Source organism: Thunnus thynnus, chromosome 2 (assembly GCF_963924715.1).
Source record: "Thunnus thynnus chromosome 2, fThuThy2.1, whole genome shotgun sequence".
NCBI classification, from domain to species: domain Eukaryota; kingdom Metazoa; phylum Chordata; class Actinopteri; order Scombriformes; family Scombridae; genus Thunnus; species Thunnus thynnus.
Window position 1 is genome coordinate 6,986,779 of NC_089518.1, and position 13,757 is coordinate 7,000,535.

The window sequence follows — 13,757 nt, forward strand, 5'->3', positions numbered from 1 at the left end:
AGGCTGTGGAGGGAAATGCTGCAGAAGTGGTGAATCTGGGATAGTAAACCACAGCTAACTGTTGTGGAGGAGCACTGATCAACGGTCAACTCATCAGTGATGCCTTATGCTGAGAATATTTATTGAACAGAAACCTTATCAATCACAGTTGAATGTGCATTGATGCCATCTCTAATGGATTTCAGCTCTGACTTTGGTGTTTAAACCCCTACAGATCATACCATAAACACTATACATCCAGAAAGTTAGTCTATTGGTTCATTAGTTTCTAAACAGGGAAATGTTTTTACCTGTGTTAGTTCAGTCACGTTGCACGGAGCTTCAGGTCACTGTTGTCTGATTATGCCAACAGAATCTGCACAATCACCTATCTGTGGTGTCTGGGAAGTCTCGGGGCCATCTCCCTGACCTTGGATACCATGACAACGCCGGTTTGCCCTTTATCAGAGTGGCTCCTGCTTTTCCCAAACATCCAGACAGCTGCTGCGCACCCAAGGAGAGGAGACAGTGTCTCTCTCTGTAAGATTTAGTGTTGCTTACTCTATGACCTCAAGGCCCATGCTTGACCCAGTGTAACCCAATTTGTAACCCCTGAAGTTAGAATTTTCTATAACGCTAACAGTTAGCATCAATCACCTGGAGATCAGCACCGTCTTGTGGCCTCTTTATGTTAATATGACTCCTACCAGAAACCCAGAAACAAGCCTGTGTTCAGATGCAAGATCAAGATGGCGAAGTTAACGCCAGTGAGGCTGACTGTATCTGCTGCTTTCTGTTAGAAGTCACATGACCTCTTCAAGCACCTTCAGGTTAGAAGGCAACAGGTAAATTACATCTTCAGGCTAAATGAGTCACGTTTAACAGACATTAGACAACACTGAACTCTGTTTGGAGCCAAATGACTGTCAGATTTACACCAGGTCTGAACTAGTTCATTTACAATGTAAAACAGAAGAAATCCATTACTTTTGAACTATTCCACAGGCTTTATATACATATTTGTGAATTTTCTACATATATTTTTTTCTCATCAGAACAATTTAAACCTGCATAAGACTGGCACAGACCAGTACAGATAAAGAATTAAAATACACACTACAAAGTTACATAACTATAGACAAAGCCATATAAAATCAGGTTCTGGCTTAAGCTGCATAAATATTATCATACTTTACTGCAGCATGTGTTTCGTTCTCTTATTACAAAGTGTAACTGTTGACATGTTTGATATCTGACCTGGCTGCTCTTTCTTTAGCACTCTGATGATCCAAATGTGTGCAGCTGCTTCACTCATGAACTTTATACAACGTAACCCCTCGTAGGCTTGTTTAATACACCTATATATAAAAAATTATATCCTGAATCACATTTGAGGTTTATTTAGTAAGAAATAAATTATGAACACTTAGATTTTTAAACAAATCTAATTGCAAAATTTCATTTTTTGATCTGTTTCACAAGTAGGTCTTTTGATTTGCTTTTTTTATTTGTTTCTATTAAATTGTTAACACTTAACCTAACGTTAAAAATATTCAGTTTCTATTTAAACACTATTAATTGTGTGCAGAATGAGTGATCATATGGAAACTCTTCCTTCACTGTCACATTCAAATCCATGTGACATGCAGCAGACGTTTAAAGGTGGGGTTTGTTTTTGTTTGCTACACTTGGACAGCTGCACACCCAACCCTAACCGGTCCAGCAGCTCCACACCCACCCCGCCCACCCCCCTCACACACCTCCTGGCTTTCCCCCAACTCCTCCTCTTCCTCCTCCTCTCTTTCTTTCTTGAGCTCCTCTCCAAGCTGCTCTCCCCCTCCTCCGGGTTTTCCTCTAGCTCATCCCGTAGCCCTCAGATTCTCTTCCTAGCTTGCCCCGTGCAGTGCCAGAGGATGAACAGTGGACTTATGTGGTGCTCTATGATCAGAACAAGATCCTCCTCAGAAAGCTGACGACAGTGGGCTCCCCTGAGAGGAGTGAGGAGGTTGGCAAGGCTGTTTCTGTGTGTTTTCCCCTCTGAATGGCCCTGAGCAGAAGTGGGTGAGGAGCCTGGGGGCCCTCAGGAGGGAGGTAAACAGGTGACCCTCCAGGGAAGCGCTCCTTTAACAAACACTTTACTGTAAATTCATTTATTTGATTTCATCTGACCTGATCTAATCTTATTTGAATTTGTTGTTATTTATGTTGATCCGTTCATTGATGTGGATCATGTCTTGATCTGGTTAGGGTATCAGTCAGGAAGTGTGGGGGTGATCTGAGGCGGGCGGCGTGAACCTCCTATGTGTCACATCCTCACAGTAAAGCAAATGATAAAAAAATGGAGGTTCACATGCATGTGTCTGCACCCACCCGAAAGCAACAGTTGAATCACCAGTGACGGGTGATGATGATGTGAGTAACGGAGGACTACAGGACAGAGGAATAAGATATCTCAGACTCTAGATACATACACAATACTTGTTAGTAGGATCAGTGCACGTGGGATTTGTTGACAATAAGAAAAATATAGAAAATCACCATCTAAATCCTTATAGTTTATACAGTTATACAGTTTATGTGACAATTTTCAGCAAGGGCCATTAGCTTTTTCTTGTTATTATTCATATGACAAAATGTATTTTATAATCATAAAATTGCAGAACGTACAAATGTAGCATTTAAGTAAACTGCTGTTTATTGATTTGGGACAAATACATAGGATAGTATGTGTTTCTATAGCTGAACACTCTGCCCACTCAGAGGTGACAGTTTGACAGACTCACTGTGGGTGTGCATCACTTCATGTTGTTCACTTCCTTTCTGTTCTGAACTGGGGTGATAAGAGGTCACCACCCCAAAAATAATCTCCTACACTATAAATATCAAGACAAGTGAGGTAATAGAGGATGAGCAGATAAAAGTCAAGACATTTTCTTTTAGATCCTCAGGCAGGAGATCTGATACATGGAGGGGGTGGTGGTGTGTCTTCCACAAGCTCGGGTCCTCTACCAGAGGTCTGCTGGGAGTTTGAGGGTTCTGCGCAGTATCTTAGCTGTTCCTAGGACTGCGCTCTTCTGGACAGAGACCTCAGATGTTGTACCTGGAATCTGCTGGTACCACTCTCCCAGTTTGTGGGTCACAGCCCCCAGTGCTCCAATTACCACTGGCACCACTGCTGCCTTCACTCTTTTCTAGCTCCTCTTTCAGACCTTGGTATTTTTCGAGCTTCTCGTGCTCCTTCTTCCTGATGTTACTGTCGCTTGGGATCGCTACGTCTATCACCACTGCCTTCTTCCGTTGTTTGTCGATCAACATGATGTCCGGTTGGCTAGCCATCACCAGTCTGTCAGTCTGGATCTGGAAGTCCCACAGGATCTTAGCTTGGTCATTCTCAACCACCTTAGGAGGCGTCTTTCTTTGTGACCTTGGGACTTCCAGCCCATACTCAGTGCAGATGTTCCTGTACACTATGCCAGCCACTTGGTTATGTACGCTGTTCCTGCCTGCATCTTACACCCTGCTATTATGTGCTGAACTGTCTCAGGAGCATCTTTGCACAGCCTGCACCTGGGGTCATGTCTGGTGTGGTAGATCCCTGCCTCTATTGATCTAATACTGAGTGCCTGTTCTTGTGCTGCCATGATTAGTGCTTCTGTGCTGTCCTTCAGTCCAGCCTTTTCCAGCCACTGGTAGGATTTCTTGATATCATCCACTTCTTCTATCTGTCGGTGGTACATGCCGTGTAGGGGCTCGTCCCTCCATGATGGTTCCTCCTCCTCCTCTGCATCATTGGGTTTCTGCTGCGTGAGGTATTCACTTAGCAGTTCATCTTTGGGGGCCATCTTCCTGATGTATTCCTTGATGTTGGTTGTTTTTTCCTGGACAGTAGCTCTAATGCTCACCAGTCACCAGTCCTCGGCCTCCCTCGCTCCGCTTAGTGTACAGTCTCAGGGTGCTGGACTTGGGATGAAACCCTCCATGCAATGTGAGGAGCTTCCTTGTCTTGTCAGTGGCCTCTATCTCCTCCTTTGGCCAGCTTATTATACCAGCAGGGTATCTGATGACTGGCAGAGCGTACGTGTTGATGGCTGATACCTTGTTCTTCCCATTCAGCTGACTTTTCAGGACCTGCCTTACTCTGTGTAGGTATTTGGCTGTGGCTGACTTCCTCGCGGCCTCCTCATGGTTCCCAACTTCCTGCAGGATCCCAAGGTATTTGTAGCTGTCCTGAACATCTGCAATGCTGCCCTCTGGTAGTTCAACCCCCTCAGTTCTGACCATCTGCCCTCTCTTTGATACCATCCGACCACACTTATCTAGTCCGAATGACATTCCGATGTCATTGCTGTAGATCCTGGTGAGGTGGATCAGTGAGTTGATGTCACGCACATTCCTGGCATACAGCTTGATGTCATCCATGTAGAGGAGGTGACTGATGGTTGTTCTACTTCGAAATCGGTATTCGTAGCTACTCTTTGTGATGATCTGGCTGAGGGGGTTCAGGCCTATGCAGAACAGCAGTGGGGATAGTGCATCACCTTGGTATATGCTGCACTTGATGTTAAGTTGTGCAGTTGGCTTTGACTTGGCCTCCAGAGTCGTTTTTCCACAGCCCCACTGAGAATTAATGAAGGCTTAGTGTCCTGTTGATGTTGTACATTTCCAAGCATTCCAGTATCCATGTGTGGCATTGAGTCGTGGGCTTTCTTGTAGTCAATCCGGGCGGTGCACAGGTTGGTCTGCCTGGTCTTGCGGTCTCGGGTGACTGCTCTATCGACTAGTAGCTGATGCTTGGCTCCCCTGGTATTACTACCAATTCCTTTCTGGGCCCTGCTCATGTATTGGGCCATGTGCCTATTCATCTTAGCTGCTATGATGCCTGACAGGAGCTTCCATGTTGTACAGAGGCAGGTTATTGGCTGGTAGTTGGATGGAATCACGTCCTTCTGGGGGTCCTTCATGATCACGATTGTCCGCCCTTGGGTTAACCGTTCTGGGTGGGTCCCATCCATCAGCAGTTGGTTATATATATATATATATATATATATGTGCTGGTAATGCTTGCTTTTAGCTGACGTTAAAAAATACATAAATGAAAACTACACAAAAAACAAACAATAAATACAACATATAAATTTCAATTGTAGTCCCAAAAAGTTAAATGATAACACAGACAAAAAATTCAGTGTGTGCAGTAGCAGGTATTGTTTCAGTTGCCTGTGGCAGGGTATATGTGACCAGTTTCTATCTAATGGTCCTGCTGACAGGACCACATGCTGCTCTGTGGTCTGCATTAGTTTGTGACCTGAGTCATGTTGGTTGTGTGTGACATTTCTGTTGCTGAAATAACCTCCTATAGTTGGTTGGGTTGGTTTGTACTTGCAGTGTAAATGCAGATGTTGTGATGTTCTGGTAAACGATGTTTGGACACATGAAGCAAGGCTTACTCGGTGTTGATTCAGCAGAGACAGAGGTTCTGTAACAGACAAACAGCCAGCAGGTTTAAAAATAACAAACATGACACGACAGCTATCTTTGCATTCAAAGAACCACTCAGTTAATTATTAGTATTTCTAGAGATTCCAGCCTGTTGTTAAACCACGCTGTTCTGTAAGGCCAAGAGGGCATTTGTTGTCAAAGCATACAAAAAGAAAATAAATATAAATATAAAAATAAAATAAAAAGAGTCCTGTCCACACAGCCATCTGAATGAACAAACTATCTTCAGTCAACATTTGTTAACTCCACATAATACACTGAAATACTGAAAATATAAAAAGGTTTATTAAAAGGAGAGATTATCCCTGAAAATTGATTCTGGGAGAATAGCATCAATATTTTTCTCTGAATATATCTTCATACAGTTGAATGGCCATGTTTTTAAGCTATAATGTTTCCTGTTATAAAACTTGTACACTGAGTTCAATGAGATCTGGTGAGGCATGTCTGGGTAATTTTTTACTTTATTTCATGGTTGACAGTTGAGTGTAAATGAGAAATGAGGGGAGAATCCCCGGCGTGACTTGAGTCATGATCACTGTGACATAGTTGGTTTCCAACACGCCTACCGACTTCATCATAAGACCCAAAAATAATAGTTGTGAAAGTCAGTTTAGTCAGTCTAGTGAATGTGTCCATGTTTACGTCATTTTAAACTTAAATGTGTTTCTATAGATGAACACTCTGCCCACTCAGAGATGACAGTTTGACAGACTCACTGTGGGTGTGCATCACTTCATGTTGTTCACTTCCTTTCTGTTCTGAACTGGGGTGATAAGAGGTCACCACTCCAAAAGATACTGGAGTATAATCTCCTACACTATAAATATCAAGACCAGTGAGGTAATGGTTCTATAGAGGATGAGCTGATAAAAGTCAAGACATTTTCTTCTCAGGCACGAGATTTGATCTAAAAAGCTTCTGACTTAAAAAACAGACCGTGACCAGGACTTCTTTGACCACATAGCTTTGTGTGTTTTGCTGTTTTGCTGGCTGGTATACTTGTGGTTCAGCAGCTGATTCTCAGCTTTTTGTTTGCTCTGTGATCCACCAACAGGGTGTGGTTCACATCTCAAACTGAAACTCGATGTTCAGTCGGAGGGAATGCTTCTGTGTTTCTACCTTGCTTCATTTTGGTGATGCTTGCTCATCTTTGATAAATATTCCCTCTTAATAGTTGTTTTATTTTTTTACTTGGAGTCCCCTTTGACTTGTGTGCATCACAGAAAAGTTGAGGATCAAAAAACAGTTTATTATACAGTAATTATAAGAAATAATTAGAGAATAATCAGGTAATACTGATTCTTAATTGCATTGACATTTATCTGTTATTTACTAGAACTTGCTCAAGCAATATGGTACAGTTAGTTATAGTTTGAGATAACAAAAATGTCTGTAATCAATGTCCTCAACATGATGTAAAACTACTAAAATACAGTGTATAAGTCCTGCACACCAACATTTACTCCTGTAAAAAGAGCAAACCTGAACCTGTAGACCACCAGGACTTAAAAACCTGTAACCTGAACCTTTGAGAATTTGCAGGACTAAAGTGGTCAGAATGTGCCTTTCTTTGCTGTTGTATCCGGGAAGGATCAGATATACGTCACCGAAAAGGTGACAGCGGGACAAACGGCGTCATTTATCCTAAATATGCTCTCCGTTGTTCTCGCCCATGTACACACACACAGGTGAAATGTTGTGCCATGTTATGTTTGTTGTAGTTTAGATGTGATGACATAACTGCTTGATCAATCACTGACAACAGCCCGACCAGCACCCCGCCTCCTCTCCCTGCGACGTCCTGGGACTTCATTAATAGCACCTCCTGACGGTGCACAAATTCAGCTGCTGAAACTGTTCTCCAAAGCAGGTGGAGGACAGTGGAAACGAAAGCAGAACCCAGTTCGACTACAGCATTTATGTACAGGTTTTCAAAACATATTTTAGTGCACACATACCTATTCCTTATTGACCTGCAGACATGCATTCATACATGATCACACGCCGCACAGGCCTGAACAGGTTTGCTTCTTCTTCTCTAGTTCAACACTGTTTTGAAACTTGTCAAACATGTTCATAATAACAGATGCACTGTCACCTCAAGCTGTACATGTATTTGACTTGTTTTCAACCTTACAGCTGTTGACCACAGTTTGATTTATTTCTGAACACGGTTCACTGAGCAGAGTTCACATTTTGTCTAAATATAAAAATAGTCTCTTCTTCTTTGCTGTTATTCTGGTATGCCCCTCTGCACTTTCTCAGTCATAGATTTTTCCATATAATGCAAGAAAGAGGAAGTGAGAAGGAGGGCTAAGGGCAGCTCTGCACGGCCCACAGGCGCTATGAGCAGAAAGGGAAGTGTACGCAACAGCGAAGTTCACTAAAAAACAAGTTGGAAAACAGAAACAAGTCGATTTATTCTCTCACACAGGTAAGACCTAAACTTTATTTCTTGTCTTTATTTTTCTGTTCCAAGTGTCTGAATAAGATCTTCAAACTTTTACAGTGTTTTAAAGATCGTGTTTTACCATCGGTAGATTCCTCTTCATCACGTCGAAATGTGTTAATGTTACTTGTAGGTTTTATTTGACATCATTTAAATGGCCGATAAATGAATCCAACATGGTCAGTTACTTAACTAAAAGTATAAATTGTGTAAAAATCACAAAATATAATAATATATGTATAATATAAAATGTTAAAAACTCCTTATAAAAACATTAGCAATAAATGATTTTTATTAATTATTCTTACAGCGAACATCAATCCTTATAGATGAACAATTTTATGTTAAAACTCATGTCTCAGCTGTTTATACTCTGGTGATTGTTACAGGGAGATGTTTACCGAGAAGTATTCGTTTTGGTTTAAAATTTTTACCCATAAGTATGTATTTCACAGTTTCGGGAAACTAGTGGTATTTCCACTGTGATGTAATCAGCAACACGTCAACATGTCGACTGTAATATGTTCATGTTGTGTTTAATGAACACAAAATGTGTTTGAAAGGCAGTTCCTACTGAGACTAAACCGAGACGAGACAAAGGAAGTGAAATGTGTCAGCATCACACTTCCTTGCAGTGTGACTGTGAAGTTATGTCAGCATTAATACACACACACACACACACACACACACACACACACACACACATACACACAAAAGCAGAAATCAAACCACATAAACCAAACGCTGGTGTTCAGTGCAGATCAGATGTCTCAACTCTGCTCATAATTCTATAAAATGAAACGTATGACATGATGTTTGTTTGTTTGTTTGTTTGTTTGTTAATTTTCTCGCTGCAGGTGTGATCAGAGGTGTGACACGATGGCTCAACGCTGCCTCAAGTGTTTAAAGTACACCATGTGTGTCGCCAACTTTCTTTGTTTTGTACGTATATCTCAATCATCCGGTCTCACGTTCAGATGTTAAAGGACAGCTTCACAATTTTTAAGTCTGTCGTAAAACAGCAGTCAGGTGTCCGTTTTCCTCGCTGTGATCATTCCTCCTGTTCATACTGGATATTAAAAGATCCTTCAAATGTGCTTTCAACGGAAGTGATGTCAGCCAAAATCCACAGTGTGTCCACACAGTCATTTAAAAGTCTCTGTGAAGCTGATATGAGGCTTCAGCAGTCTGAGTTAGTCATATCAAGTGGATATCTGACACATTTACAGTCTTTTTAGCATCAAATTCCCTCTTTGTGTTTCACTGTTGAGCTGCAGGTGGAAGTATAGTAACAAAAAGAGGGACTTTGGCGCTAAAAAGACTGTAACGTTGAAAGATATCTACTTGATTTGAATCATTTGGACGCTGAAGCTTCATATTAGCTTCAGATAAACATTTAAATACATTTTTTGCACAGAAGGAGGACTGTGGATTTTGTCCTCCATCACTTCCATTGTAAGGTCATTATGAAGGGATCTTCTAATGGTCAGTATGAACAGGAGGAATGATTACAGCAAGAAAAACAGGTTTCAGTGTTCATTTGGGCTCCTGACTGTTGTTTTAAGACAGATTTGAATAATTGTGAACCTATTGTGGTAACTAGTGTTATATGACTGAAAGTTAAAGTAAAACTTTAAAGGAGAAGTTCACATTTAACTTAACCTAACCTTACGTAAACTGAGTTATTGGAGTGCAAGTATCTTCTGGGTGCCCTCGATCAATGAAGAAACTGTTTTCTAAGTTTTCGAATAGAAGCTTTGGTGTGATGTAATCAGGAGCGTGTAGCATGAAGCTGACTGCAGTGTACGTTGTCTCCTGTCAGATGTGCGGTGTAGCCGTGCTGGGCCTCGGCGTGTACTTGATGGTGACCTTCAAGTTTACCATACTCACCCCGAGCCTGGCCAGCTTCAGTGTGGCCAACATGCTGCTGATCAGCGGCATCGTCATCACCTGCGTGTCCTTCCTGGGCTTCCTGGGAGCTCTGAAGGAGAACCGCTGTCTTCTCCTGACGGTACCACGCACACACAGCACCCCTGGGTGCTCCAGCCACTTCTAGTCCATCTGCTAACTTCTCATGTTGGGCTATGCAACGTGTTATCTCTACTTTAGGCAATGTTGATGTTGTTTGTACACTGTCACCTTAACTTATTATTCCCCAAAGGTGTCACAAGAAGATAAAAGAGGGAAATATATGAGATTTGGGTTTCTCAAGAGGCCATTTACCCCAAAAAACTTGATTGTTTTTGTTTTTTTACATTTACCTCATAGGGACTATTTGTTGTATAGAAAGTAGTTCCAGTTAAGACTGTTGACAGTGTGTTCTGTGGATTTATCCAAAGTAAGTAAGTAATGTGTTGTTGAAGCAACCGACTGTTTCTCACGCATCGGTTGTCGTCACAAATTATTTTTACCACCACCACCAAGGTGTCTTAAAAAAACTTTCGAACTTGCATCAAGGTCATCCAAAGTGAAAGAAACATTTGAAAACACATACATCATGCTTCTGTTTTGTATCTACATTACATATTATTATTACTACTATAACATAATAAATTGATTCAAGGATAATTTAGGTTCAGAAAGGTTATGAACAAGCCAACAGTTTAGCCAGATTATGTAAACCACTTTATTTAGAGGTCAAACTGTAAGTGAGGGCATCCAAAATGGCATTAATGGTCAAACATGAATCTATGATATCATGTGCTACAGTCATACAAATGCAATTCAAAGAGTAAAAAATACAATAGAATTTAGTGAAATGCTGTTTGTGTTGACAGTTTTTCATGCTGCTGTTCTTCCTGATGCTGGTGGAGCTGGCTGCTGCATGTCTGCTTCTCATGTATGAGGCACAGGTAGGGTCACATCCCTCAGTACTCACACTGTATGTTGTGCTAATGAAGGGACACGTGTTATGTGGATAATCCGCAAATCTCACCTCGCTATTTAGATCGCTGAGTGGGTGGAAAAGGATCTCAACGATGGTTTGAAAAAAGCAAAAACTGGTAGAAATGAAACAGTGCTCAGTGAGTGGGATCTGCTGCAGAACACGGTGAGTACATCAGAGCAGAAAAATCCTAACAGTTCACATCATGTAGCAACACAAATCACACTGCAGAGAGCACTGCATTTTATACATGTATCATTTTTCCCCTTAATGATTTGTTTCAGTTCCATTGCTGTGGAGTCAATAATGCGTCCGACTGGGGAAGAAACGTGCCTAAATCTTGCCACGAGCCACCCAGGAACGGCACAACGCCCGCGTACAAGCCGGTAGACACAGTACAACCTTTGTGAACAGCTTGGGTTGAAATGCCTATTAGACACCTTGTTATTGCATTTCCACTGTTGGTTGCAGTTCATCTAAAAATGTGTGCTCTTGGTTTGCAGGGTTGTTTGGCAACGTTGAAGACGTGGTTTGCGGAAAATTTCCTTGTCACCGGGATTTCTGTCATTGTCCTCTGCATTATCGAGGTAAACTGATGATCAATTTTAAAATGAGATATTTGCTATGTTAAAAATATTTTAGGAAATACTGCAAGGTAAGCAGTTATTGTTGAACTTCTCCATAAAATGTTATTGCAAAAGTGAACTTGTGGAGGAAACGGTGGCCTTGCTGATGGAAAGTTGTCTCAGAGAATGAATAATTAAATTTGACAGGAAAGTAAAATAAGATAAAATAGGAATAATAGATAAACTAAAATAGATCTATGTGTATATACTGTACGTATAAGCCCAACAGGCTACATACACTCATACGGTATCTGTTTGTATATACATGTGCGATATCTGTGGTGGTGACAGTTGAACTGTGAGTGTGTCTGGTTTTGAGTCTCAATCAGTAGAAGTAGGAGGTACTGGGTGCTGAGGCACTTTGAGGCACGTGTCTGGATGAGTCTGTGGCTTGACTGTGGCTAAGTCATCTCAGCTCAGCATAGAGAGGATGAGAAGGGTCGTCCATGATAGCTTTCAGTTCCCCTCTCACTGTCCAGTTCCATCCCCACCACAGAGCTGGTCCTCCTCAACCGGCTTGCCCAGTTTGCTGGGACCACAACCCCCCTGTGCCACCTCCCCAGCACACCACAACAAAGAAGATAACACTGGCCACCACCAGCAGATGGTCAATCGTTCAGACAATTTATCTGCCGTCGTGACCTCAATCTGCACGGCTAAAGATTAACGATCTGGCAGAGAATCGTCCTGATTTTAAAATGAACCTGGGGGTAAAATCACGCTTAATCAATTAAAAGTGTTTGCCCGCCTTTAGTGACTATTTGAACAGCGGATTGGGGCACCCAGATATTTGCTCAGATGTTTTTGGAGGCCAAAACAGAGTTAAAGTGGAGTAAATATGTTACTGACACACTCTAAATGTCTGCTATAAATAGCATATAATGTATGCTAATAATATATGCTAATGATGTATGCTAACAATATATGCTAATAATGTCTGCTAATAACATATGCTAAGAATGTATGTTAATAACATATGCTAATAATGTATGGTAATAATATATGCTGATAATGTCTGCTAATAATATATGCTAATACTGTACGCTAATAATATATGCTAATAACATGCTAATAATGTATGCTAATAATATATGCTAATAACATGCTAATAACATATGCTAATAATGTCTGCTAATAACATAAGCTAATAATGTATGCTAATAATATATGCTAATAAAGTCTGCTAATAATGCCTGCTAATAACATATGCTAATAATGTCTGCTAATAACATAGGCAAATAATGTATGCTAATAATATATGCTAATAAAGTCTGCTAGTAATGTATGCTAATAATGTATGGTGGATGCTATGCTGCACGCTAACATGTTCGTCTTACCAACTTTATATGGTGTCTGTACAGCAGCCCACAAGAGGGCAAAAATCATATACTGCAGCTTTAAATCTATCCAAGCTCAAAAAAGTGAATTTTCTTTTCCTTCTAAATAACAACAGAACGTGAGAGATAATTACATAATTGGACTCAACAGCCTAAATTTAGATTTTGAAGTGTTTGCATGAATTGCTTGAAAGGCTGTGTGCAATAAATATGAATTTAGAAGTCTTTACATACAATAGGATATCTGTGAAGATGTATCCATGCTGTTCTCTGTCTTTCTTTGTTGACAGGTCTTGGGGATGTGTTTCGCCATGACACTTTTCTGTCACATCAGTAGGACTGGACTGGGCTACAAGTTATAGACCATGTTTCCTCTTCATCAATCATTTATCCAATAATAATCTTATTTTATTTGTTGTACAGATCTGCCCTTTAAAAGAAGTGTTTCATTTTCATGTTGGCCTGCTGTAACACGGAGATTCATGTAAAATGCCATTTCAGGTGTATAAAATGAGCATTTTTGTATGTAGGAGTTTGCTTTTAAGCCAAATTTCTCCCAACATTGTACATTTTTCAAAGAGAATTGTGAAAACTAGCTGTTCCTGTGAGAAACTATATACCTACAGAAAAATTCTTCCACAAAATTTGCCAATAAAGTTTTGTGATAACACTGTAACCTCCATTTTGACTGCTTGTGTGTTGTCAGATGATCACCATATCCTGTCTCTTGCTTTGCAGTTCGCTGATGTGTGGTGGAGCCATAAATATAACCACTTCCTCTTTTGACCCTGTTAGTTCCTCTAAATACACTTGTAGAGGCAGCGTGAAGTACTTTACATCCACTTAACTCTCCATATACAGTCATTCTTCCAATTTTTGGGGAACTTTGGACATAACCCCCATCAAAAAAATGAAATATTTAAGACATTTCCTTGTCTCACAGAGAGTATTAAAAAAAAAAAAAAGGAGAAAACAAGCGA

The 13,757-nt window shown here is 40.8% G+C and overlaps 1 protein-coding gene across 1 annotated transcript; it reads left to right on the plus strand.

Moving 5' to 3' along the window:
- Positions 1-7,752: 7,752 nt before the first annotated feature.
- LOC137191349 (leukocyte surface antigen CD53-like) lies at positions 7,753-13,453 on the plus strand. Its single transcript, XM_067601372.1, has 8 exons — positions 7,753-7,915; positions 8,788-8,872; positions 9,753-9,941; positions 10,708-10,782; positions 10,878-10,979; positions 11,099-11,200; positions 11,318-11,401; positions 13,068-13,453. The coding sequence occupies exons 2-8, from the start codon at positions 8,810-8,812 to the stop codon at positions 13,137-13,139; spliced, it is 687 nt and encodes a 228-aa protein (XP_067457473.1). The 5' UTR covers positions 7,753-7,915; positions 8,788-8,809; the 3' UTR covers positions 13,140-13,453.
- Positions 13,454-13,757: the final 304 nt, after the last annotated feature.